Source organism: Elephantulus edwardii, unplaced genomic scaffold (genome assembly GCF_000299155.1).
Source record: "Elephantulus edwardii isolate Elephantulus edwardi_28Jun2011 unplaced genomic scaffold, EleEdw1.0 scaffold00091, whole genome shotgun sequence".
Lineage (NCBI taxonomy): Eukaryota > Metazoa > Chordata > Mammalia > Macroscelidea > Macroscelididae > Elephantulus > Elephantulus edwardii.
In genome coordinates this window covers 1,864,198-1,888,163 of record NW_006399841.1, presented here as the reverse complement: position 1 = coordinate 1,888,163, position 23,966 = coordinate 1,864,198, and the positions used below count along the sequence as shown (strand labels likewise).

The 23,966-nt window shown below is 46.6% G+C and overlaps 1 protein-coding gene across 1 annotated transcript in view; it reads left to right on the top strand.

Moving 5' to 3' along the window:
* ITGA9 (integrin, alpha 9) overlaps window positions 1-23,966 on the top strand; it is a 341,099-nt gene that overhangs the window by 73,915 nt on the left and 243,218 nt on the right. The window contains exons 14-15 of the mRNA XM_006890656.1: window positions 2,617-2,771; window positions 10,969-11,129. Coding sequence (XP_006890718.1) covers window positions 2,617-2,771; window positions 10,969-11,129 — 316 coding nt within the window. The remainder of the gene's footprint in view (window positions 1-2,616; window positions 2,772-10,968; window positions 11,130-23,966) is intronic.

The window sequence follows — 23,966 nt, the reverse complement described above, 5'->3', positions numbered from 1 at the left end:
TGTAGGGTTTGCAGGCTGCTGGGGGAGATCTGGAAACAGACAATTTCTACTCATTTTTAGACTGCAGCCTTGGTGGAGAAGGGCACTAATTTAAGTCCCCTGTGGAGAAAGATAAGCCGTGTCCTCCAGGGAAAATTTACCGCCTTAGAAATCTGACAGAGGGTCGCCATGAGTCAAAACCCACTCAACCACTGTAGACTTGGTTTTTGGTGTTTTCTTGATATGTGGGATCAGAGATGTGAGTACAGGGCGGGGCCAGGGGAGAGGAAGGATGCCCAATTGCCCAAGGTCACTGTTACAGAAGGCATTCTCGTGAGCTGGTTCACAGATCTGAGTGGTCACAGGGCATCCTGTAAAAGAAAATTCCCTATTGTATTTTAAAATACAGTATCGACATATAATTTAAAAAACCCCAACTACAAAATATTTAATATTTATATCAGTGAATTCCATTGGCATCTGCACAGCTGTATTGACCAGGGGTACACCATCCACTTTCAAAGTTATTTCTGGGATTTCCTAAGGGTGAACACAGAAGAAAATGGAAAGAAAGAACCAGGATATTTCTTAGGTTTCTTTTGAGCACTGCTGTCTGGCTTCTAAAGCACCCTTGTGGCACAGTGTTCGCCCATTTAGAGAGTGGCATCCACTTCTAAACACCATGCCTCCAGAAACTCTACGAACTTTGATAAATGTCAGTGGTTTTAGAGGGGCTTCAGGTCTTTTGTCCTGGAGAGGGTGAAGCCAGAATGCTCCTTGGAGGCAAGGATTCTGAAGCTTCGTCTCATATACTTTGGACATGTTGTGAGGAGAGACCAGTCCTTGGAGAAGGACATCACGCTTGGGAGGGTGGAGGGACAGCGCAGGAGGGGAAGACCCTCTATGAAGTGGATTGATTCAGTGACTGGATAGATGTGCTGGAGATGGTGAGATTGGCACAGGATAAGGCAGAGTTTAGGGCTGTTGTACATAGGGTCGCTATGAGTCGCAGGTGACTCGATGGCACAGAACAACACAACAATCAGGTCTTTTGTTCATAGAGTCTAACAACAAGGCTAACCTAAAATCCAGCAGTTCAGATCTCTTCAGGAGAGAGATGAGACCATGTACTTCCGTAAAGATTCACAGAGCTGCAAATGCTGTGACTGGTTCTGTGGCCGGCAGGGTCCTATGATCCAGGCTCGCCCGGATGGCAATGGACTTATGGACTGGCTTCTGCAGGGTATACAGCTGGACCCACGCTGAGCGTGCCACGTTCCCTTGTACTTTGCATGACTGTTCCATGCCCCACTTCCCCCAGCGCCAGGGACTGTGATGACTTTGCTCACCACATCAGTGCTGCGTCTCCTCACTTCCTCTTTTCTCCACTGCTTTCCTCGATGCCTCATTCTCCAGGGGCTGGTGCCTGTCATCATTCCCATCTGGCCTGTCATCCTGGGCGCTCTGTGGGAGTGGGGCACACAGGAGCTCTTTGTGCAAGGCAGTTCATGCCCCTTAATCTTGTTAGGTCATCCCAGTGGCGTGAAGGCCAGAGGTCCTTGGAGGTCAAGGGGTCTCTCTGTGAGGCCAGAGGTGGGGCAGGGAGGAGATTAAGCCCCAGCTGAGGGGAAACTTACAGAGTGGATGTTTGCATAGAGAGCAGGATGTTGGGATTCACTCAGGCTCTTGCTGGCTGGCTCAGGGTGGCCCATGCAAAGTTCTGCCCTTCCCTCTGCCCATCTGTCAAGCACTGGGGCACGTGCCCTGCCAACAAGTACGTGTGTGTCTCTGTATTGGTTTCATGTGTTTCTGACCCCGGGTGGTTGATGTCTGTGGCTTTGACGGGCTTTGCTCTTACCAGCAGGAGCCCTGTGGAGCATGAGGCTAACTTGTGTGGTGCAGTCAGTGTCCTCAGCTGCCAACCAAAAGGTTGACTGTTTGAGTCTATCGAGAGGTGCCATGGAGGAAAGGCCTGGCAACCTCCTTTTGAAAAGTCAGCCATGGTTGAACTTTTGGATCATACTCTCGCTCTGCGTCACATGTGGTCAGCATAAGGCCAGAGTCAACTCAGTGGAAGTTCATGCTTCCTTCTCTTAATCAGGTTATTTTAGAAAAATTCCCAGTGAATTCTTGGAGGAAGTGAAGGGAAATGTACGATCTATTGGTTAGAAATAGATCTTTGCAGCCCATACTGCTCTAATGACGGGAAATTCTTTGATGGGTGTGTTTCTCTGAATATGCACCCATTTCTTGACTCATAGCATCTCCTGAAGGAATTCCTCTTACACATATTCACATCTTTCCTAGTAAAATGGAAATAAGAACTTAATTGGTGAAATTTTAAATGGTCACCCCACATCTGGTGGTTCATTTATGGCTTCAGCCAGATGTGTTTTATTAACAGCTAACTCGGCTTTATTCTTGTGAAGTCACACATTAATTTACTAGGAAATAAGCTACTTCAAAAACCAGGAAAAGGATTTACAGAGCACCCCAGCCCTCCTTCTGCGGGTTATTTCACACTTTAATTAAATGTTGGCCCAGAGGCCTAACGTGTATCCTGTTGATACAGAGTTTTTTTGATTCCAAGTGTTTCCCTTCAGCATGCCTAAATCGCCTTCCTCTCTTAACCGGCAGGGCAAGACCTGTCATCACAGTGGACGTGTCCATCTTCCTCCCGGCCTCCATCAACATCACGGCGCCTCAGTGTCACGACGGACAGCAGCCTGTGAACTGCCTGAATGTCACCACCTGCTTCAGCTTCCACGGCAAGCACGTCCCGGGAGAAATTGGTAATGAGCCTCCACGTTTGAACTCAGGATGCCCGTTTTAGCCAGAGTTTCTCCTCTCTCGGTGTTGCCAGCTCTGGTCCTGGGGGCTGCAGGATGGTCCTGAAGTTCCTCCTCTGTGCTGTCGCTGGTCTTGCAGACAGCAGACCGCTAGGCTGGGTGGTGTGTTATCTCTGAGGTCCCTCCCCTTCTCGCCTTCTCCCTTCGGATTGAAGACTTAACAAGTGTATTCCTAATTTAACACAGCCTCCCGCTCTAGGCAAATAGCACATGGCTCCACGCATCCTTTCCCCAAATATCTGTGGACCAGGCTGACACTTCACTGCTCTCCCTCCAGCTCTTGTGAAATAGTCCACACAGAAATAAGAAATGAAGGCAAATGGCAAATTCCTCTTGAGCTGGCAGTGTCAACCGTATGGTCGGGGTCTTAGGTGGAGCTGGAGACCAAGGATGAAGTTTAAAGAGGGAAGTTGTTGTACAGTGCCATCAGGTCAGGACCGACTCACAGCTGACCCTCCAGTGGGTTTCCTGAGGCTGGTAAATCACACGAAAGGAGCTGGCCTTTCTCTGGAGCAGCTGGTGGACTCCAGCTGCCTGCTTTGGGTTAGAAGTGTACCTCTTTAGCCACTAGACAACCAGAGCTCCTTTTAGAAAGGACTAGAATTCCATTGGCCAGAGGGAGGTTTCTCTGCGAAGGGAAGGTTGCCTTGCTAGTTCAGCCTGAATAGGACAGGAACATGATAGGATCATGTGGCCGAGAAGTGAGCTGTAGGACATGACTTTGAGCAGTTGTGTCAATCAATAGGTGCTTTGTTTTCACTTGTAAGAGTAACTTAATAATAGAAAGTAGACTTCCAGGAAAACAAACAAACAGAACATGGTAAGAGTCTGGACACCCTAACTTTTCAGACATTTTTAATACAAGAGGAGTCCCTGGCTCCTCACAGTGTTAGTCTGGGATCTGTTGGTTCAACATCACCGGGGATCTTGTTAGAAACATCAGTCCTCTTGCAGTCCCAGACCTGTTGAATCAACATTTGTATGTTAACTGGATTGCTCTGAGAATGCTCTGAACCCCTTGGAAATGTTGATATCTCTGAGGGGGGTGCAATGAGGGGATTTAGGAGGGGAACTGGAGACTATAGTGAGTGGTTATTGGAGCCAACTGCCAGGAGAAACAGGCTGAGTTGAGCTAATAAGAGTAGGATCTGCAGAGCAGAAGGAACAAGGTGCTTTCTCCGTCCTCCTGTTTTACGGCCTCCCTCAAGCGCTCCAAATTGGCAGAACCTCACAGTGAGGTATTGGCAAAGCAGAAATGTGGTTCACAGAGGCCCAGTCCAGCATCACGAAGCAGCGTCCACAGGAGGGTGGGGTGGAGCTGGGAGACCACAGCTCCGTCCACTAACACAGTGAGCATCAGTTACACCAGGTTACTGACGCTGCTTCATTCAACTAATAGCTGTCAGACCCTGTGCTGGGAACAGGACACAGTTCTTGTCCTGGTGGAGCTTATATTCCGGTGGACAAGACTAAAATGTTAAGTCACTTTTCTGGAAATTAAGTACTGAGCCCGTTTGTGTGGTAGGCGTGGTGCTGAGTGCTGGGATGTAAACACAAACGTCTAATTCTCACAGTGGGGCTCCCTCAGGAACAGATTTCTAACACATTTCACTAACCAGTCCTGTCCGCCTCACGTGTTCTTGTTAATCACTTCCTTCTTGACCTTCATCCTTGAGGTCCCCCAACTGTGTAGGGAATGCTGGAAAGCTTGTTTGCTCATTGGGACTCCTCCCCTTACCCAGCCTGCACCAACTTGCTGGCCAAATGGAAATCTCAGCTTGATTGGCACACTGAGGAAGTGGAGACTTTAAACTGACAGTTCGAGCGGGAACTCTTACTGTCTCACCAAGATGCTAAATGAAAACTGGGAAGCGCTGAGCCATATATGCTCTGTGTTTTGACCCCTGGCTCGTTTCTCCATGTTGCCCTGGCTCTCGGGCAGCCAAGCGAAGCTCTGAATCAGCTTGAACCCTTTCCCTGTCTCTGATCCAGCAGTTGAAGCCAAACCCTGTGACATGACAGCAGAGTCATCCAACCCAAAGAGCAAAATGAAGATGGAAAGCAGGGAACGTGTCTTCAGGGGCCATCCTGACTTTAGGGGTGCATTTCTGCATAAGACCAAGTTCCGGCAGAGGTGCTCTCTGCACTGCTTAGGGTCTCTGGAGAAGCATGGAGATGGGAAGATGAAGTAAATCTCATGAGACGAAATGATGAAGACCACAGCATCAGGATTGGAAGGAGACTCATCAATAACCTGCAATATGCAGCTGATACAACCTTGCTCAGTGAAAATAGAGAGGACCTGAAGAACTTACTAGAGACTTTCTAAGACCTCAGTACATCACCTCCACATAAAGAAAATAATACATTGACAGCTGGTCAGTAGGCAGCATCAAGATAGATGGAGAAAAGACTGAAGTTGTCACTGACTTCATGTTACATGGATTTGCCATCAACCCTCATGGAAGCAGAAGTCAAGAACTCAAACTGTGTATGACTTTAGGCAAATCTGCCAGGAACTTCTTTCAAGTGCTAGAGAGCAAGGATGCCATTTTAAAGACCAAGGTGCATCTGACCTAAGTCATGGTATATTCCATTTTTCCATATGGAAGTTGGACCATGACTAAGGAAAGACTGAAGAATCGATGTCTTTGGGTTGTCATGTCTGCAAAGAACTGAGGTACTGGAGAAGAATATTGAATATGCCATAGATTTCCAGAACAAACCAGTTGGTCTTGCTCCTTAGCGGCCAAGATGGTGAGACTTTGTCTCACATACTTTGGGCATGTTGTCTGGAGGGACCAGTGCCCAGAGGACATCATGCTTGAAAAAGTGAGGGGGGCAAGGGAAATAGAGGGCGACCCTTCACAGGATGAATTGACACAGAACTGGAGTGGGCTCAGGCGCATAGGGGATTCTGAGGAAGGCCCAGGATCCGGGTGGATGCCGTTCTCTTGTTGAATATGGAGTTGCTGTGAGCTGGAGCCCTCTGCACGGACACCTCAAGAGTTCTAGTGGTTAACCCCTCAACCGGGATGGAGGAGGGGCTCGGGAAAGCTAAATAAAGTGGCTCTGAGCTCCCACCCACCTCTCCTGGGGAATTCTGAAGGAAGCTCAGTAACTCTGGAAGGAGAACGTATTAGTCTGAATTTCACAGCTGAGATCTTCTTCAGAGGGAGAATGGGAAGGAATCAAAACTCACTGGAGAGCCCGCAGCCCGGGCTGATGAGAGCCAGCTGGCCCCGTCCTGGCGCAGGCCAGTGGGGGGCCCTCGGGATGCAGCTGGGGGCAGGGGAAGGAGGCGGCTGCGAGCACTGCTCCAGGGCCCATCAGCTTTTCCATGCACATGACATCATCCGACATGGCATGGACACAAGCTGCCAGACTTGAAGATGTGAACTGTGCTGTGTGGAGCGGGCCCTAATCAGAACCAGCACCGTCCCGGGCACGGGGCGGGCCCGGCTGGCTCGCATTACGGCGGCCGCCCGCCCGGGACCCGCATCAGCAACAGGAACGAGGTGGGTTTGTAGAGGATGTACTCGCAGCTCTGCAGCCAAGCCCCGCCCACCCTCCCAGGCTGACGGCAGTCGCGCGAGTGGATTGGCTGCCTCCCGCCAGCCCCGCCCCTTCTCGCAGAAGCCGCGTGCCCGGGCTTTGTGGATGCGCGGCTCTGGCTGCAAGCTGGGTGCAAGTTGCTTCGGAATAGGCTGAGTTTCTGCGTGTCCTCACCGCCTGGAGACTCTGAATCAGGGAGCATTTCATGTCCCTAAGGGCCCTCGCGGCTTTCTCCTGACACAGAGATGACTTAAAAAGATCAAAACAATTTCAGTTAAGGAGCAGCTCTAAGGAGGCAGATCTAGAGTGCTTTACACACACACACACCCTCATGCCTGTGAACAGATCTAGAAATGAAATGAGTGCTTCACACACACAAACACACTCACGCCTGTGAACAGATCTAGAAATGAAATTAGTGCTTTACACACACACTCCCTCACGCCTGTGAGTAGATCTAGAAGTGAAATGAGTCCTTTACACACACACCCCCTCATGTCTGTGAACAGATCTAGAGATGAAATGAATGCTTTACACACACACACTCACACACTCTCTCACACCTGTGAGTGACAGTATAGTTGGCCTTCCATAGCAGCTTCTATTAATTCTGAATTTGCACCCTTTAAATATAGGGCTCAGATGATGTAATGTACAGAGCGAGTTGCGCTATTAATGCCAACGTGGTGACTATCAGTTCAAATTCACCAGCTGCTCCAAGAGAAAAAAAGCAGTCTCCTCCCTTGTGACTTATAGTCTCTGAAATACACTAGAGAGTCAGTTATGAGTCGTTATTTTTGGTTTCGTTCTTTAGTTAAGTGTAGGAAGGACCCTGCACATGGAAGGAATGCCATAGGTTGTCTATTACACGTTGGACTGCTAACTGAAAGCACGGCCTCGGAGGCAAGGAGGTTAAAACGTCATCACACGTATTTTGTGCATGTTGTTAGGAAGGCCCAGTTCTTGGGGAAGAACAGTATCCTTGGGAAGGTGGAGGGTCAGTGGCCGGGAGCCCTTGAACAAGATGGATTGACATGGTGACTGAAACACTGGACTCGAGTGGACAGGAGGGTGTGAGGCTGGCCCAGGCTGGAGCAGGATTTGGATCTGTTGTTCATAGGGTCGCTGTGAGTTGCAGTCAACTTAATGGAACATAATAACCGCAACAACAGCAACAGCAACAACAACAACAAAATAAAAGATCAGAAGTTCAAATATGCCTCCTTTGCAGACTAAAGGTCTAAATCAGTCTGCTCTTGTTAAGATTTACAGCTTTGGAAACCCAATGGGGGGTTGCTATGACTTGAAATCGACTTTGTGGTAGTGGGTTTGAGCTTAAATATAGGAATGGGGCCCTGGTGGTACAATGAGTTATGTACTGAGCTGCTTTCTAACCAAAGAGTCTCTAGTTCTAATCCACCAGCTTCTCCATGGGGTAATGTTGTTCCCACTGCGATTTTTAGCCTTGAAAGTCCAGGGGAGGGTCACCAGGACCCAGGACTGACTTGACTGCAGTGAGTTTGAATTTTAGAGAATGATTTCGTTCTTTTTCCCTCTCTCTCTCTTTCTCTCTTCTTGTTGTTGGTATGTTATCTAGGTCTTAGATCCTCCTGGTGACTAAGCCTCCCTCTAGAAGTCAGCTGTTTGTGGAAATAAACAAGTTAGGACACATTTGCCCTTGTAGGCCAAGATGCGGCCTGCTTTAGCGTGGCAGGATCCTCAGATGGCACAGGCCCAGGAAAGCCATTAGAGGTGTCACATAACTCTCCTGGGCAGAACATTGCTTTCCTCTCTCCTCATTCATATCTACCCTAGAGGTTGACCCCTTTGATGTTATTAAAAGCCAGGGCCATGCCTGCTGCCCAGGTTTCACATATTAAGGTGTGGTGGGTGACACGGGGGCGCAGGCTTCTAAGAGGCTGGTATGTAGGGAAAGGGTTGGGCCTGGGGTGTCTGGGTATCCAGGCCCTGTCTCTTTGAAAATACCTTGTTCTTGGAAACATGTTCCGAGACAAAGCAGGAAAAGAGGCCTGTTGATATCAAAGCTGTGCATGTAACTATTAAAATGCATTGTTACCTATTTGCTAAGCCTTTGGGTTTATCCAGTGGACCAGCTTCGTTCTATATTGTCCCAGATTGCATCCCAGCAGGTGCTGCTGGCCGGCACACTGCACATCGGCTAAAGGAGACGAGTGTCTGTTCCAATAGTGGCCCTCTGCAGCCCCGCTGGGGTCCTGCTTCCCTGGAAATTGTAAACAAGCTGCTGTTGGGTTAATTCTGATGCGGTGTTGACTCGTGTGTATCGGAGTAGATCTGTACTCAATGGAATTTTCAGTGGCTGATTTCGAGTTTTTTAAACGTTCCGTTACCAGCCATTCTTCTGAAGTGCTTCTGGCCGACCTCAAACATCCAGCCTTTCCATCCACAAATGAGCGTGATAATGGACTCAGGGGTCACTGTTGAAATGATAACCCAAATGCCCAAATCTCTTGCTGTTGAATAGATTCTGGTTCATGGAGACCCCATTTGTCACAGAATATTAATACCTAAGAGTTGGTTATAATCTTTTTGGGAGCTCTGGAGGCCTAATGGTAAGAAGCTGCGCTGCAATTCCAAAGGCATGCTGTTCGCATCAGCCAGCTGTTCCATGGGGGAAAGATGGGCCACCTCCTCTTGTGTGATTAATTGCCTTTGAAAAGCCGCTGGAGGATCAGTGGGTCAATTCCAACTCAGCAATACCCAACAACAGCAGTCTTTATGGAAGGAGAGTACCAGGCTGTTTTCCTGAAGGACCACTGAGTGAGTTTGAATGGCTAATCTTTAGGTTAATAACTGAGTGCAGAACTCCCAAGGGCTTGCTGAAGTGACAGACACTCCAGATTCACCACCGTGCATGACTGCTTGGGAATAAATTCAGCTTCAGCCTTCATACAAATTCCAAGTACATGAACAAGTGCAAGTTCACGAAGGTGTCTGCCTGTGCTGTTGCTAATGAGTGAACATCTGCACCAGCGGAGGTGCCCGTCCTGTATCTCCCATGCCTAGAACAGTGCCTGTCTTGTTGATGCTCAGCACATCGAGGGTGGTACGTGACCCGGTGGATCCCGTGGTCATGGGCGTGGCTCAGCATCCATGAGATGATTAGAATTATTCCAGGTGGTTGCTCTGTGTGGCCAGCCTCCATCCCAATAGGGTACATGAGTCCGTGTTACCCAATCAATCCAGTGACCATTTCAGCAGCTTCTGTCAGTATTCTATGGGCTAACCATGTTGTTGGTGCATCTGGTATAGGTCATGGTCTTTGCTATCACTTGTATCACTTATTATGTGTCAGAGAGTTGGACAATGACTAGGAAGGATAGAAGGAGAATTGATGCCTTTGAGCTGTGGTGTTGGAGAAAAGTATTGAGGGTACAATGGACTGCCAAGAAAACAAACAGATTCATCCTGGAGACGGTTAAACTGGGTGACTCCTTGGAGGCAAGGATTCTGAAGCTTCATCTGACATCTTTGATCATGTTGTCAGGAGAGACTGTTCCTTAGAGAAGGACGTCATGTTTGGGAGGGTGGAGGGACAGCGCAGGAGGGGAAGGCCCTCTATGAGGTGGATTGATTCAGTGACTGGAGTAATCAGGGTGGGTGTCTTGAAGAGAGTGAGATTGGCATAGGATAGAGCAGAGTTTAGGGCTGTTGTACATAGGGTCGCTATGAACCATAGGCAACTCAATAGCATATAACAACAACAACATTAATGTTTTAATACATTGATGTTGTTGTTGTTGTTATGTGCTGTCGAGTCACCTGCGACTCATAGTGACCCTATGTACAACAGCCCTAAACCTTGCTCTGTCCTGTGCCAATCTCAGTGTCTCCAGCACACCCACCCCGATTACCCCAGTGGGTTAACCGTATTATCTGCTTTTTAGAACGCTGACCTGCATGGGTCACCAAAGTGCCCCTAGAACAAGCAGATAGGTCTTGGAGAAGATGCAGTCAGAGAGCTCCTTGGAAGCAAAGATGGCAAAGTTTCATCTTGCACACTTTGGGCACGTTGCTAAGAGAAGCTTTTCCTTGGAGGGGGACATCATGCTTGGAAAGATGGAGGACAGGTGAAAGAGAGGAAGACCCCCCATGAGTGGGTGGATAGACACAGTGACTGCAGCAGTTTGCTCAAGTGTGTCAGAGATGACCAGGATAGACAGAGTTCAGGGTCCACAGGGTTGCTATGGGTCATACTAGACTCAGCGGCACCTAACAACAATAACAACAGTTGTTGGTGGCTCAGTTGGTAACCCAAGAGATTTCGTTTCAGATCAGGAAGAGCCCTGTAGTGTGAAACACTGGAGTGTCTCTGGAAAGGCAGGTCAGGTGACATCTGGGTCTCTCTGGGCTCTGAGTCCCCTGGCTGTTACTCCTGTCCTTGAGAAGGTCGTGATGTGGCCTACAGGCCACTATATGCTGGAAGACTGGGGATCCTATAAAATGTGGATCTGGCCCTGTGAACGGGAGATGGCACCTCTAAGGTGAGAGCCTTGTCTCTGCACGTCTGTCTCTGTTAACACTTTGACCTCTTGTTTATTGGCAGGTCTGAATTACGTTCTGACGGCGGATGTGGCCAAAAAGGAAAAGGGCCAAACTCCCAGGGTCTACTTCGTGTTGCTGGGAGAGACCACAGGCCAGGTCACAGAGAAGCTGCAGCTGGTTCACATGGAGGAGACGTGCCATCATTACCTGGCCCATATCAAGGTCAGTCCTTGCTTCACGGTCCTCAAAGTCTGATCGCCACAGATGTTTATTGGAACAAGCGGAAACTTCTTTTACTGGATGTTACTTACCCTCTGACTTCTAAAATTTTATTTGATAATGAGGAAAATGTTCTTTTCTCCCTTTAAAGTTGGAATCTGAGAGATGCATTCTTTTGCTAAGATAGCTTCAACTGCGGAGGGAGTGGGTCCTGCTTCTGAAGTGGACTGGGAAGCCAGTGACCGTCTCTGGACTTTACTTGTTGTTTTGGGGAGTTTTAAATCTGTTGTTTTGGGGTGTTTTAAATCTTATCTGCCTATGAGAGTCTGGAGTCTTAAAGAAAAGCTTTCGGAAGCTCTTATCTCTGGGGTTGATGTGCTGCTTGATCATGCTATACCTGATGCTGTTCTCAGTGGTCCACTACATACATGGTCACAGTTAAAGCATTTTAAAACTGGTTGGCTTAGTGTTTTCTCTTCTGGGTACTTCCTGTTGATTTTAGGAGTCCTTCCCCCTCCCCCCTTTTCTTCTCTTCATTTAAGTAAGCTTTTGAGTGTCCTTTCGAGATTATTTCTTAAGTACACTTTACTGTTAATTTAGATCAGGATTTGATTAGCCATAGAGTGAGTGACCATTGCACAGGCAGACACTGGTAAGGGGTGTGTCCTGCCAGTACCAGAGGTTGCGAGAATGGCCGATAGAGTCAAAGGACATGGGCTTTGGGGGCTAGAGTGATGGAAGAACCATGTTATTCAAGTCATGTGGAAGGTGGAAGGGAGGCAGGCTGATCTAGGTGTGTTTCTGTTTGGGTGGGCACTTTGACCCCTCTGTTTCAATTTCTGCATCTCTGAAAAGGACACAGTAATACCTACCTACCTTGAAAGGTGGTAATAGAATTCATCTATGATGAGTATATGAGAAGAACCTTTTATGATGTCTAGTATATAACATCACGTACCCAGTAGTGCTATTTCTAGGTGGGACCATATGTAATCGCCCATATTCTAACCTTTTGCAACTTATATATTAGTAATTTCATATAGTTCCCAGTTTCCTAAAGGCCTGAAATTATTAGCCTGTGGGTTTCTGGCTGAGAGGGAAAAAACAGTCTAGAGATTGGAAATTAAGCAGCTTTCTATTATTGTGTTGTTTGTGCCAGCATAGCAGACTAACAGCTGCTTCTAGATGCTTCTGAGCTGTATAAAGAGAAATGCCCACACATCCATGGGCAACTTGATCTGGCCTAGAGCCCATCTCAAACCAGGCTGCGAAGTGCGGCGAGTTTTCTGCCAGGACCTGTGCTGGGGCTTGCCCAGACCATCTGCCCTAACCAGGTGAAGACCATTTATAAAGCTGTTAGCATTCGCAGTAAGACAGCCAGTCACTCCGGGCATTAGACTGCGTTGGCTCAGGGGGTGCTGGGTGAGGCTGCCTAGAAGTGGCTTCCCTCCAAACACCTCCAGGCCTTTCAGTGCCCTTGCTTGGTATCCTCACACATGGGGGCGCTGGTGGTGGAGTCCAGGGGGCATTTCCCAGCCAACCCAGAGGGGGTGCCTCTGTGTGATTTGAATTCACCAGCTTCTCAATAGGAAGAGAAATGTATGCACTCTGCTCTTATGTGATTTATAGCCTTTTTAAAACATGCTAGATGCTCAGATACGAGTCAGTTCCAACTGGGTAGCAATGAGTTTGATTGTTTTTTTGAGTTGGGGATAGAGCATCTTGCTTTGGGCATTCTTGTGTCACGCTGGGGCCACAGGTATTTTCCTTAAAGCAGACAGACACCTTTGTACTTCTTGCTTTGGCTGAGAAGTCACCCTCTGCTTAGAGCTACCAGGGGTGCTGGCTGTGAGACGGGGTTCCAGCTGGGGAGGGTTCCAGCTGTGAGATGGGGTTCCAGCTGTGGAGGGTGCTGGCTGTGAGATGGGGTTCCAGCTGTGGAGGGTGCTGGCTGTGAGACGGGGTTGCAGCTGTGGAGGGTGCTGGCTGGGCGTTGGGACCACACAGAGCTGGAGCCTTTGTTTGGTGCACACAGAGAACAGCATGAGGTACGGGCCAGCGGCAGGGCTGCTCTGGGGTGGCCTCTGGAGGTTAACTGGGGAAGTCAGCACCACCTAAGAGGTCAGGTCTACTATGCCCTGATGTCCACATTTGTTAGATTTAGCAAATGAAAATATCAGACTCGTAGTTAAAGTTGAATTTTAGATAAAGAACTGGTTCTTTTGCTAGCACTGTGAAGCCTGATGAAACTGTCTTGTTATCCTACATTTTGCAATTTTTTTTTGCTCCAGACAGGGTGCAGTCTTACCGCTTTTCTGTTGCTCCTTTTAATGTAATGGAACACTGGGTCCTATACTTGAGTTTCCCTTTTCTGACAGGTGTTTAACTGGCCATCTTGTTGGTGCGTTCAGACCTACTGATATGTCTTTGCTCTGAAGGCGTCACTCAATAGGGGGTCGTACTGCTGACCCAAAGGCCTCACTCTCTGCTGGTTCGAATCCCCCAGAGGGGCCTCGGGAGAAAGATGGGCAACCTCCTCTTGTTTGATTTACAGCCTTGGAAACTCAATCGAGGGTCAGCTGTGACTAGATTCTGACTCGGGAGCTTTGAGAGAGAGTGATACGACTTCAGTCTGTAAACATCGCTGCTCTATTCAGTCAGAACAAGACTGACCAGAAGAGAGATCGCTTTCAGGGTCAGAAGTGCTTGGAGGCTGAGGACAAGCACACAGTGAGGGTGGGGCCTGGATGTGATTGTTTGGGTCACTTCAGGGTGGTCAGGCCTGCTGCAGTGAGCTTGAACTTAGAACAATTTGAATATTGTCATTGATTTGCCATCTTCTCATGCCAAAAATAAATACATAAATTTGCAGACTTCCAAAAGAACACACATACATCTTGGAGAAATTGAAACCAGAGCACTCCTCAGAGGCAAGGATGGCTAAGTGTCATCTCACATACTCTGTGCGTGCTGCTCAGAGAGGCTATTCCTTGGAAAGGGGCATGATGCTTGGAAAGGTGGAGGGTCAGCGAAAGAGAGGAAGACCCTCAATGAGATAGATCGATACAGTGACTGCAGCTATGGGCTCAAGTGTGTCGGAAATGATGAGGATGGCACAGGATAGGACAGGGTTCAGATCACTCATAGCATAGCATCACTGTCAGTTGTATTTTTTTAAAAAAAAAGAATAGAAATGCACCACCGAAGAGAAAAAGAATAGCAGATTGTATAAAAAAACCAAAACCCATCAATAGGCTGTCTACAAGAAACACACCTAAAAAGTGAATAAGAAAGACTAAAAATAAAAGGGTGGGGGAAAAATATACCAAGCAAATGGCAACCAGAAAAAAGCAGGATAGCAATATTATCTCTGATAAAATAGATTTCAATGCAAAAATCATCACAAAGGCCAAAGAAAGTCACTACATAATGCTTAAAGGGTCATTAGAACAAGAGAACATAACAATAATAAATATCTATGCACCAAATGATAGAGCTGCAAAATATACAAAACAAACATTAACAAAACTGAAAAAGGAAATAGACACCACCACTGTGGTAGTTGGAGACTTCAACTCAGTGGTACTTAACAACAACAGCATGCAAAGAATGGAGGCCTCTACGATTCAAGAAGCAGTATCTTCACTAAGCATTGTTGCTGCCTGGAGCTGCTGCTGTTGTTAGGAGCTGACAGGCCGCTTTTTGACTTCTCATGACCCCTGTGTGAGAGTAGAACTACCCAGGTTGGGTTTTGCAGGCTGTAATCTTTATGGAAGTGCTTGAATGCGGATGAGAAGCTTGGTGGTATGAGTTTATCCAGAAGCTTCTTGATAGGAAGGCTCAGCAGTCTTGTCTCATGAAGCTTCCAGCTCGTGGTAACCAAACGCCGTAGAGTAGAACGGCCCCATTGGGTTTGGGGGCTGGAATCTTTCAGAAATAGATGGCCAGGTCTTTTCTTTCACGAACCTTCTTTTTAAAAAATTATTATTAATTTTAATGAAAATTTACTGAGACTTTGGATTTCCATTCATTCATTGTTGCACTTTTCTCCATGCCCACCCTTACCCCCCGCCAGTACACTCTTTTCTTTGAAAAGTAAAAGACAAATTCTTTCATTGTTTTACAATCCCTTCCCCCAGGTCCACTCCACTATGCAGCCCTCATTCTGGACTCCTGTCAGGACAAAAAAATACCTAATCACATATCCCTTTTAAACAGTTTTCTCCCTCATCTGTTTCAATGCAGTGTACATTATTTATCCCATCTTTCTCAGTCTCCCCCTACCCCGATGTCAGTCCTGTTTTACAACAGTGGCACCATGCAGTATTTGTTCTTTTGTGACTGAGATATTTCACTCAGCATAATGTCCTCCAGGGTCACCCATTTTGAAAAATATATCATGAGTTACTTGTTTTTCAGTACATCATAGTATTCCATTGTGTGAATATACCACAGCTTCTCTGTCCATTCGTTTGTTGATGGGCACTTAGGTTGGTTCCAAGTCCTTGCTATTGTGAACAAAGCTGCAAGAAACGTTAAGTGTTTATATCTGCTTGGGTGGCAGTTATGGTTTCTTTGGGGTATATTCTCAGTAGTGGAATTGCTGGGTCAAATGGCATCTCTATTTGCAACTATTTGAGAAAACGCCATACTGCCTTTCCACAGTGGTTGCACCATTTTACATTCCTCCAACAGTGAGTAAGGGTTCCAGTTTCTCCACAACCTCGCCAGCATTTGTTGCTTGCTGTTCTGTTAAATTTTGTTATTCTGACTGGAGTGAGATTATATCTCATAGTTGTTTTGATTTGCATCTCTCTTAGAGCTAGGGATTTTGAACATTTCTTCATGTGCTTGTTGGCCATCTGAATGTCTTCTGTTCGGTGAAGTGTGCCCATTTTTCAATTGGATTCTTTACCTTTATCTTGTGACACGGACCTTCTTGTGAGTTCAACCTCTGGTTATCAGCAGAACATGAAGCACTGTGCCACTATGATACCTTTTATAATCGATAGCTACTAGAAATGTTTCTTTATCCTGGTCATGGTCTGGGCCCAAGTGGAGGAATGACAGAGCATGGTCCACCCACCGCAGGCTGAGGAAGCAGCAGGCCCAGCCTGTGGCTTGCCCAGTTGTGGGAAAGCAGCCGTGGATGGAGGAATGGCTCGTGGGGGGCCTGTGACGAAGAGGCAGGCAGCAGGGATGGGGATGGGGTGGCCGAGGGCCTGGGAGCTGCTGGTTGTTGGGCTGTAAGAGCGCAGCGCGGCCTCTGCTGTGAGCAGTCTCCTCCTTGGTGCTGGCGCACTTCACAGACGAGTCAGGAAGATAAATCAGCGGCCATATGGCCGGCAGACGGCGAGGCGAGCCAGGGGCCGGGTGGGCTGTGTTTAGGCTCTGTCTTTAGGGTTTTTTTCTTTAAGCTTGGTCCAATCTTTTTTTCTTTCCCTTTTCCTTCCCCCACCCCCCACCCCTGAAAAGTTTTCATTCCTTATTAGGCAGCATGTGTCTGTGTTGTAAAAGATGGCTTGGCCTGTCACCTGCCTCCCAGGCAAACTTTGTTCCCTGTTTGGCCTCTGAGACTGAGGCTTCTGGAAGGTACTGTCTTCAACCAGTCATCTCCTCACAGGGCTGGGACCATGCTGGGATGGTCTCAGGCATCACTGTGGTTGGTGAAACTGAGGCAGCCCCTTCCATCACCTCTGCTTCAGAGCCCACACTGCCCGACTTAGCCCCTTCCCCTGGGCCAGCCCTTTCACTGGACACCTGGCCTAGAGACTGCTAGCCCACAGTCAAAATTGAAGGTCCAGACATGTTCCTGGGCAGTAAGAGTCTCTGCGACTCGGCCTCAGTTTACCCTTCTGGCCTCTTCTTCCATCACAACATCACATATGTCCTGGGCTCTTGTTGGGATGAGTTGATCCCTTTCTCCCGGAACCTGCCTCTCACATGTCCCTGCCTTGATTCTTGAGTTTACCAGTCATCTTCAGCACGCCTGTCACCTGAAGCCTGGCTTTTGTCCTACCCAGGTATAACCGTGGACCTCCTCCATGCTTTATGCAAGGTTTCTGAGGCTTTTTGCCTTAACCACACACCTCCTATGGTATTTCATTTTCTATTTTTCTTTTAAGCCAACCAACATTTTTTTTCTCCCTCAAATAAAATAATTTAAAACGGAAATTTTATATCCTGTTATGAGCTGAAAACCAATTATCCCATGCCAAAAATTGAAAGTTAAGTATAAAAATAAATATAGTGAAGACACAACAATATCATCGTATTCTGGCAGGATCACATTGTCTGCCAGAACCTCTGAAAACTCAGCCCGATCTCCCTGTGTGTTCAGCAGGGGGATTATGGAGTGCTCGGAAAATGCAAAGGACATTCTGGAACTTTCTTCCTGGTGCAGTCAGCACTGAAAGAGAATTGATTGGGCAGTTGTTGTTGTTGTTGTGTTATGTACCCTGGAGTTGACTCTAACTCATAGTGACTCTATATATAATAGCTCTGAACCCTGCCCTATCCTGAGCCCCTCTCACCGTCTCTAACACACCTGCCCCTATTACCCCAATCACTGTGTTAACTCTGGAGTTGACTCTAACTCATAGTGACTCTATATATAATAGCTCTGAACCCTGCCCTGTCATGAGCCCACCTCACCGTCTCTAACACACCTGCCCCTATTACCCCAATCACTATGTCAATTCATCTCATCCAGGGTCTTCCTCTCCTGCCTGGACCCTCCTCCCTTCCAAGCATGATATCCTTCTCCCAAGACTAAGCTCTCATGGCATCATGCCCAAAGTGTATGAGACAGACCTTCAAAATCCTTGCCTTCAAGGAGCAACTTGTTTTACCCTTTTCAGGACAGACCTGTTAGTTCTCTTGGCAGTCTGTGGGATGTATAATACTCCAGCACCACAACTTAAAGACAGTGATTCTTCTTCTGTCATCCTTAGTCATTGTCCAGCTCTCTGATGAATAGCAAGTAATTCCAGTGGCCTGGATCATAGATTTCTGAATTTGCCAGGCTTGCCGTAGAGCCATGACAATGTGGCATTGAAAACCATTAGGTGATCATGCCCAGTTTTGATTGGTGGCATCTCAGTCTCATCAGTACCACCTCTGGTAGTGCATTGGTTAAGTGTTTGGCTACTAACGGAAAGGTTAGTGGTTCTAACTCACCTATCAGCTCCATGGGAGAAAGACCTCTGTCTAGTTCTATAGAGATTATGGTTGAGAAAACCCTATGAGACAATTCTGCTCTGTCACATGGAGCTTCTGTGAATTGGAATTGACTGGGTGGTGCCTAAAAACACCCTGCCCTGTCTGCTGATGGCTTAGCTGTTCTTCAGAACTCAGCCATTCTGGAGGAACTGAACGTCCTCAGAGCCAGCATCGTCATAGCTCCTGGGGATACTGCTGTCAACGTGCTGTTAATGCCTTCTTATAGTTAATCCCATGTTGCTCAACTCCCAACTTCCAAATCAAACATTATTAACACATAACAACAAAATGAAGTGCATTGCCATTAAGTCAATTCGTGATGACCCCAGGTATTACCCAACCTACCCCACAAGAATTGATACCTTTGAACTATGATGTTGGTGATAGGAACTTTGTAAGCAAACTCATATAAAAATTAAAATTTTATATATTAAAAAAGAGTATTGAATATACCACAGACAACCAGGATACTCCTTGAAGACAAGGATGGTGAAACTCTATCTCAGATACTTTGGGCATATTGTCAAGAAGCATCAGTCTTTAGAAAAAGATTTCATGCTGAGGAAAGTAGAGGGTGAGAGAAGATGAGAAAGACCCTCAATGGGATGGCTTGAGCTAGTGACTGCCACAGTTAGCTTGAACACGGTGCAGATCGTAAGGACGGGACAGGAGAGGGCACGCTTTCGACCTGTTGTTCATAGGGTCTGTATGAATTACAGTCAACTTGAACTTGATGGCCCTTAACGACAACTACCCCCATGCTGTTATAAAATAGAACTGAGCTCCATGGGGTTATTTTGACTGTACTATTTATGAGAGATCCTGATAAAGGCCATGGTCTTTGTAATCACTTGCTATTAATCAGAGAGCTGGACAATGACTAGGGAGGATAGAAGGAGAAGTGATGCCTTTGAACGGTGGTACTGGAGAAGAGTGATGAATATATCATGGACTACTAGAAGAACAAACAAGTTTGTCCTAGAGAAGGTGAGACCAGGCTGCTCCTTGGAGTCAAGGATTCTGAAGCTTTGTCTGACGTACTTTGAATATGTTGCAAGGAGGGACTAGTCCTTGGAGAGGGATGTCATGCTTGGGAGGGTGGAGGGACAGCGCAGGAGGGGAAGGCCCTCTATGAGGTGGATTGATTCAGTGACTGGGATAATCGGGATGGGTGTATGTGAGACAGTGCGATTGGCACAGGACAGAGCAGGCTTTAGGGCTGTTGTAAATAGGGTCGCTATGAGTCGCAGGCGACTTGACGGCACAAAACAACAACAACATTTATGAAAGCAGATCACTAGACCTTCCCTCTGAAAGGAGCTATAAGATGAGCTCTTTTTGACCCTTCAGTGTCACCCATGGACTTAGCATAAATTCTTGTCTAAAAAAACCTTCTTGAAATGTCTGATCATTTCAGCTGGAATGTGGACTTGAAGGAGTCCTCTGATCTGAGTGGTATCTGCTCTGTAGACCTTCTGATGGGCAGTGACAGCATGAGGTGATGGACTAGAGCTTTGTGGATGCTGGGCCTTGTTGAAGAATAAATATAAGTGTCCTGTCCATCTGGTTGAGGGTCTTCCTCTCCATCCCCATCACTCCACCTTGCCAAGCATGTCTCTCTCCTAGCAACTGTGAAGACGGCACAAGATAGGGCAGGGTTCAGATCTGTTGTTTATAGGGTCGCTGTGACTAGCAACTGTGAAGACGGCACAAGATGGGGCAGCGTTCAGATCTGTTGTTTATAGGGTCGCTGTGAGTCATACTCAACTCAGTGATGCCTAGTGACAACAGTCGTTACTCAAGGAGCCCGAGTGTCATAGCAGTGCCAGCTCAAGGCTGAGGACTCCAACTCACTAGCCTCTCCACACAGAAAGGTCGAGCCAGTCTTCTAACGTAAAAGTTTACAGACTTGGAAACATTGGGATTTGGGGGTGGTTCTTCTCTGTGTATGAGGTTTCTTTGGGTCAGAATTGACCCAGTGGCAGTGGGTAGTCATAACTCCGTCATTTTCTGGTTTATATCCCTTCACTTGGATGTTGGTGGTGCTCCATCCTCATACGCCGCACAGTGCCTTGAGACAGCAAGCCCTTTGTGAGAACAGGTGCTTATGGATGGTAAGCTGAAAAGCAGCCTCTGAAGGACCTAGAGAACCACGGCAGCAATCTTGAGCCAATAACAAGCGAGGCAGAATAAGCGGGTAGTGAAGTCATCCCTGCTCTGAAAACCAGCAGCACCTCTAGAGGCCTTCAGAGAACCTAGGTGTGCAGTCCTGTCAGGAGACTCCAATAATGAGATGAGTGTGGGAGACTTTCACGCCAGCCAAGGGAATATGAAAGTATGCTAGTTTCTCTGAGGGGTTCTAGATTCTACTGAAAGTGGTCTTCCAAGTTCCCAAAGAGTTCTTCAAGAGTCTTAGAATTGGAAGTTTCTGAAGCCCATTACTGTGGGAGAATTGGCTCTCATCCTGGCAGAAGGTTGCTGTCATGCTGGTGACCAGGTCTCTGAGATCATCCCTGCCTCAGCCCAGGAGGCGAGGGTGTTTCCATGTTCACGTCCAACAAAGTGCTTCAGTCATTCGCAGTCACAGCTTCATAATGTGTTGTGAATTTGCAACATGTCTGAATACATTGAATATCAGTTTTCAGAAGTGTTTCTTCTTATTATTACTTTATGCTTCACATTTCTTGTTAGCATTTTTTACGTTTTATTGGTTTGCCTGCAGTCGTTCATATCTTTCTGTTGCGTTTCATACAGGTATATTGTGTTTATACAATCTTTCATTTGCATTGTGTTTTGGTTTTGTACATTCTGTTGTATACAATTATCCACATACATTGCATTTTATATAACTAATTATAAATGATCCATGCCTATTATCACTCCATCTTTTCAAGTCCCCTTTTGAATCTTTCCTATTTCTTCAGCCCACTGTGTCCCCTCCCACCTCTGCTATCCGAATGGTTTCTCCCCTTCACCTTTCCCCATCCCCTTCTCTCTCTCCTCTTCCCCTTTTGAACATATTTTATACCAGTTTATATACATATTGCTCAGTTATTGTCCTGTTTTCACAGTAATTGTCTTGTGCAGTATTTGTCCTTATGAGTCTGAGTTAGTTCACTCAGCATAACGTTAAAAGGTGTTAAGAAAGGGAAGATTAGATTGGATTGAAAAAGAAATCTTTGTGAAGAGGAGAGAGCAAAACAGCACAGCTTTCCCTTTTATTTGGAAAATTAAATACTCTTGATCATTTTGCTAACTCAGAGAAATAATTAGAAAAGTCACAGAGTTTGAGAGAAAGGGATGCACACACTTGTATGTAAGGGAGTTTTCTTAAACATTTTTAATTTTTTAAAACATTGGTTGTCTATGCACATGGTTAAAAATATTGTACTAAATATAATAATAGTTGTACTAAACAGTATTTAAGGAGAGGAAATCTTTCCAGTCACTTCTTTCTTTCCCAGATAAAACCATGGTTCCAGTTTCCGGTTTCTCTTTCAGGAGTTTGTCAGTAGTCAAAGCCTTGTGTATGCATTGCTTTTGGTTTTACACAAATGTTATAGGCCATGTGCAGCTTATTCCTTTGTGCTTTTTGAATTTAACTATGGAGTAGGTAGACAGATTTGGGTAAATTCTTACACTGAAGGGCTTGCTTGTTGGGAGGTTCCATGCCTGTTCTGTTCTGACCCATATGTACAGCATGATGACCTGTTCTGACCCTGTGTACAGCAGAATGAAATACTTTCCCCTCCTGCACCAGCCTCACAGCCATGGTCATGGTGAGTTCATTGTTGCAGCCATTATAACAATCCTTTTTTTTTGTAATTGTAGCTTGAGTTCACATTTACAGCCATTAGTGTGTGTATGTGTGTTGTTTGTTGTTGTTATGTGCCGTCGAGTCGTTTGCGACTCATAGTGACCCTATGTACAACAGCCCTAAACTGTGCTCTATCCTGTGCCAATCTCATTGCCTCTGACACACCCATCCTGATTACCCCAGTCACTGAATCAATCCACCTCATAGAGGGTCTTCCCCTCCTGCGCTGTCCCTCCACTCTACCCAGCATGATGTCCCTCTCTAAAGACCTGTCTCTCCTTACAACATGTCCAAAGTATGTCAGGCGAAGCCAGCAGCCTGGTTTAACCCTCTCTAGGATGACTCTGTTTGTTTTCCTGGCAGTCCATGGTACATTCAGTACTCTTCTCCAGCACCACAGCTCAAAGGCGTCAATTCTCTTTCTATCCTCCCTAGTCATTGTCCAACTCTCTGATGCATAACAAGTGATTGCAAAAACCATGGCCTGTATCAGGCGCACCTTAGTCTCCAGAGAGACACCATTGCTCTTGAGTACTTTAGAGAGGTCCCTAACAGCAGACTTTCCCATCGCAATACGTTTTTTGATTTCCTGGCTACTGTTACCAAGAGTGTTGACTGTGGAGCCGAGCAAACTGAAGCTGTGAACACTCTCATCTCTTCACCATCCATCCTGATGCTACCGATTGGTCCGGTGGTGAGAATTTTTGTCTTCTTGACATTGAGCCTCAGTCCATACTGAAGGCTGCAGTCCTTGACCCTCTGCAGTAAGTGTGTGTGTGTGTGTGTGTGTGTGTATACATATATATATATATTGTTGTGACAATTCTTAATGAAGGTCTTCCTCTCTTTTGCTGACTCTCTGTTTAACCATCCATAATGCCTTTCTCGGATGTGTCAAATGTGTTAATGGTTGGCTACAATGCAGACTGAGTGTGGGGTGGAGCTCCCCGATTGAACAAGCGTGGAAGGAGGAGTGGCGTCCACTTCCATAATAGCTTGCCTCCGGAAACCCTATAAACTTGGAGAGAGGATGAAAGGCACCCAAGCATCAAGGACTCTCCTTCATAGGGTCGCTATGAGTTGCCTGCGACTCAATGGCACTTAACAACAACAACAATGCCTTTCTCCAGGCTCTAGTGGCTTAGCCTTAAAGAGCTGTGCTGCCAGTCCAAAGGTACATGGTTCAAAGCTATGATTGGTTCTGACTTGTCAGCTCACAACAGAAATGCCTTTCTCCAGGTCTAGCCCCTCTCCTGATAGCATACCCAAAGTATGTGAGGTCTTACTGTTCTCGTTTCTAAGTCTCACTGTTCCTGCTTCTAAGGACAATTCTGGCTCTTCTTTTTCCAAGACAGATTTATTCTGAGATACTTCCCAGCAATAAAAAGAGTGAACTACTGTTTTATGTAGTGACGTGAATGAGTCTCAAAAGCCTTTGCTGAGTGAAAGGAGCCAGACATAAAAGGGTGCTCTGATTTCATTTGTGTAATTCTAGAAAAGGCCAGTTAAAGAACCAGCGAGCAGAGGAGTGGTTTCCAATGGTCAGGGATTGGAGGTGGTGGGTGAGCATTGAGTGCACAGAGCAATGACCAGGATGCGACTTTCTGGATTGTGGAAAGTATTCTAGATAATGGTTTTGGTGGGGGCTGTATGAAAACTCATCAGAATGTACTTTTAAAGCTGGTGAATTTTTTTTTAAATCTAAATTATATCTCAATCCAGCTGATCTTTAAAAAGTGGATCTTGGAGAATGTCCTGAGTTGGTGCAGCCAGAGTTTCTTTGTTTTCAAAGCTGGGAGGCA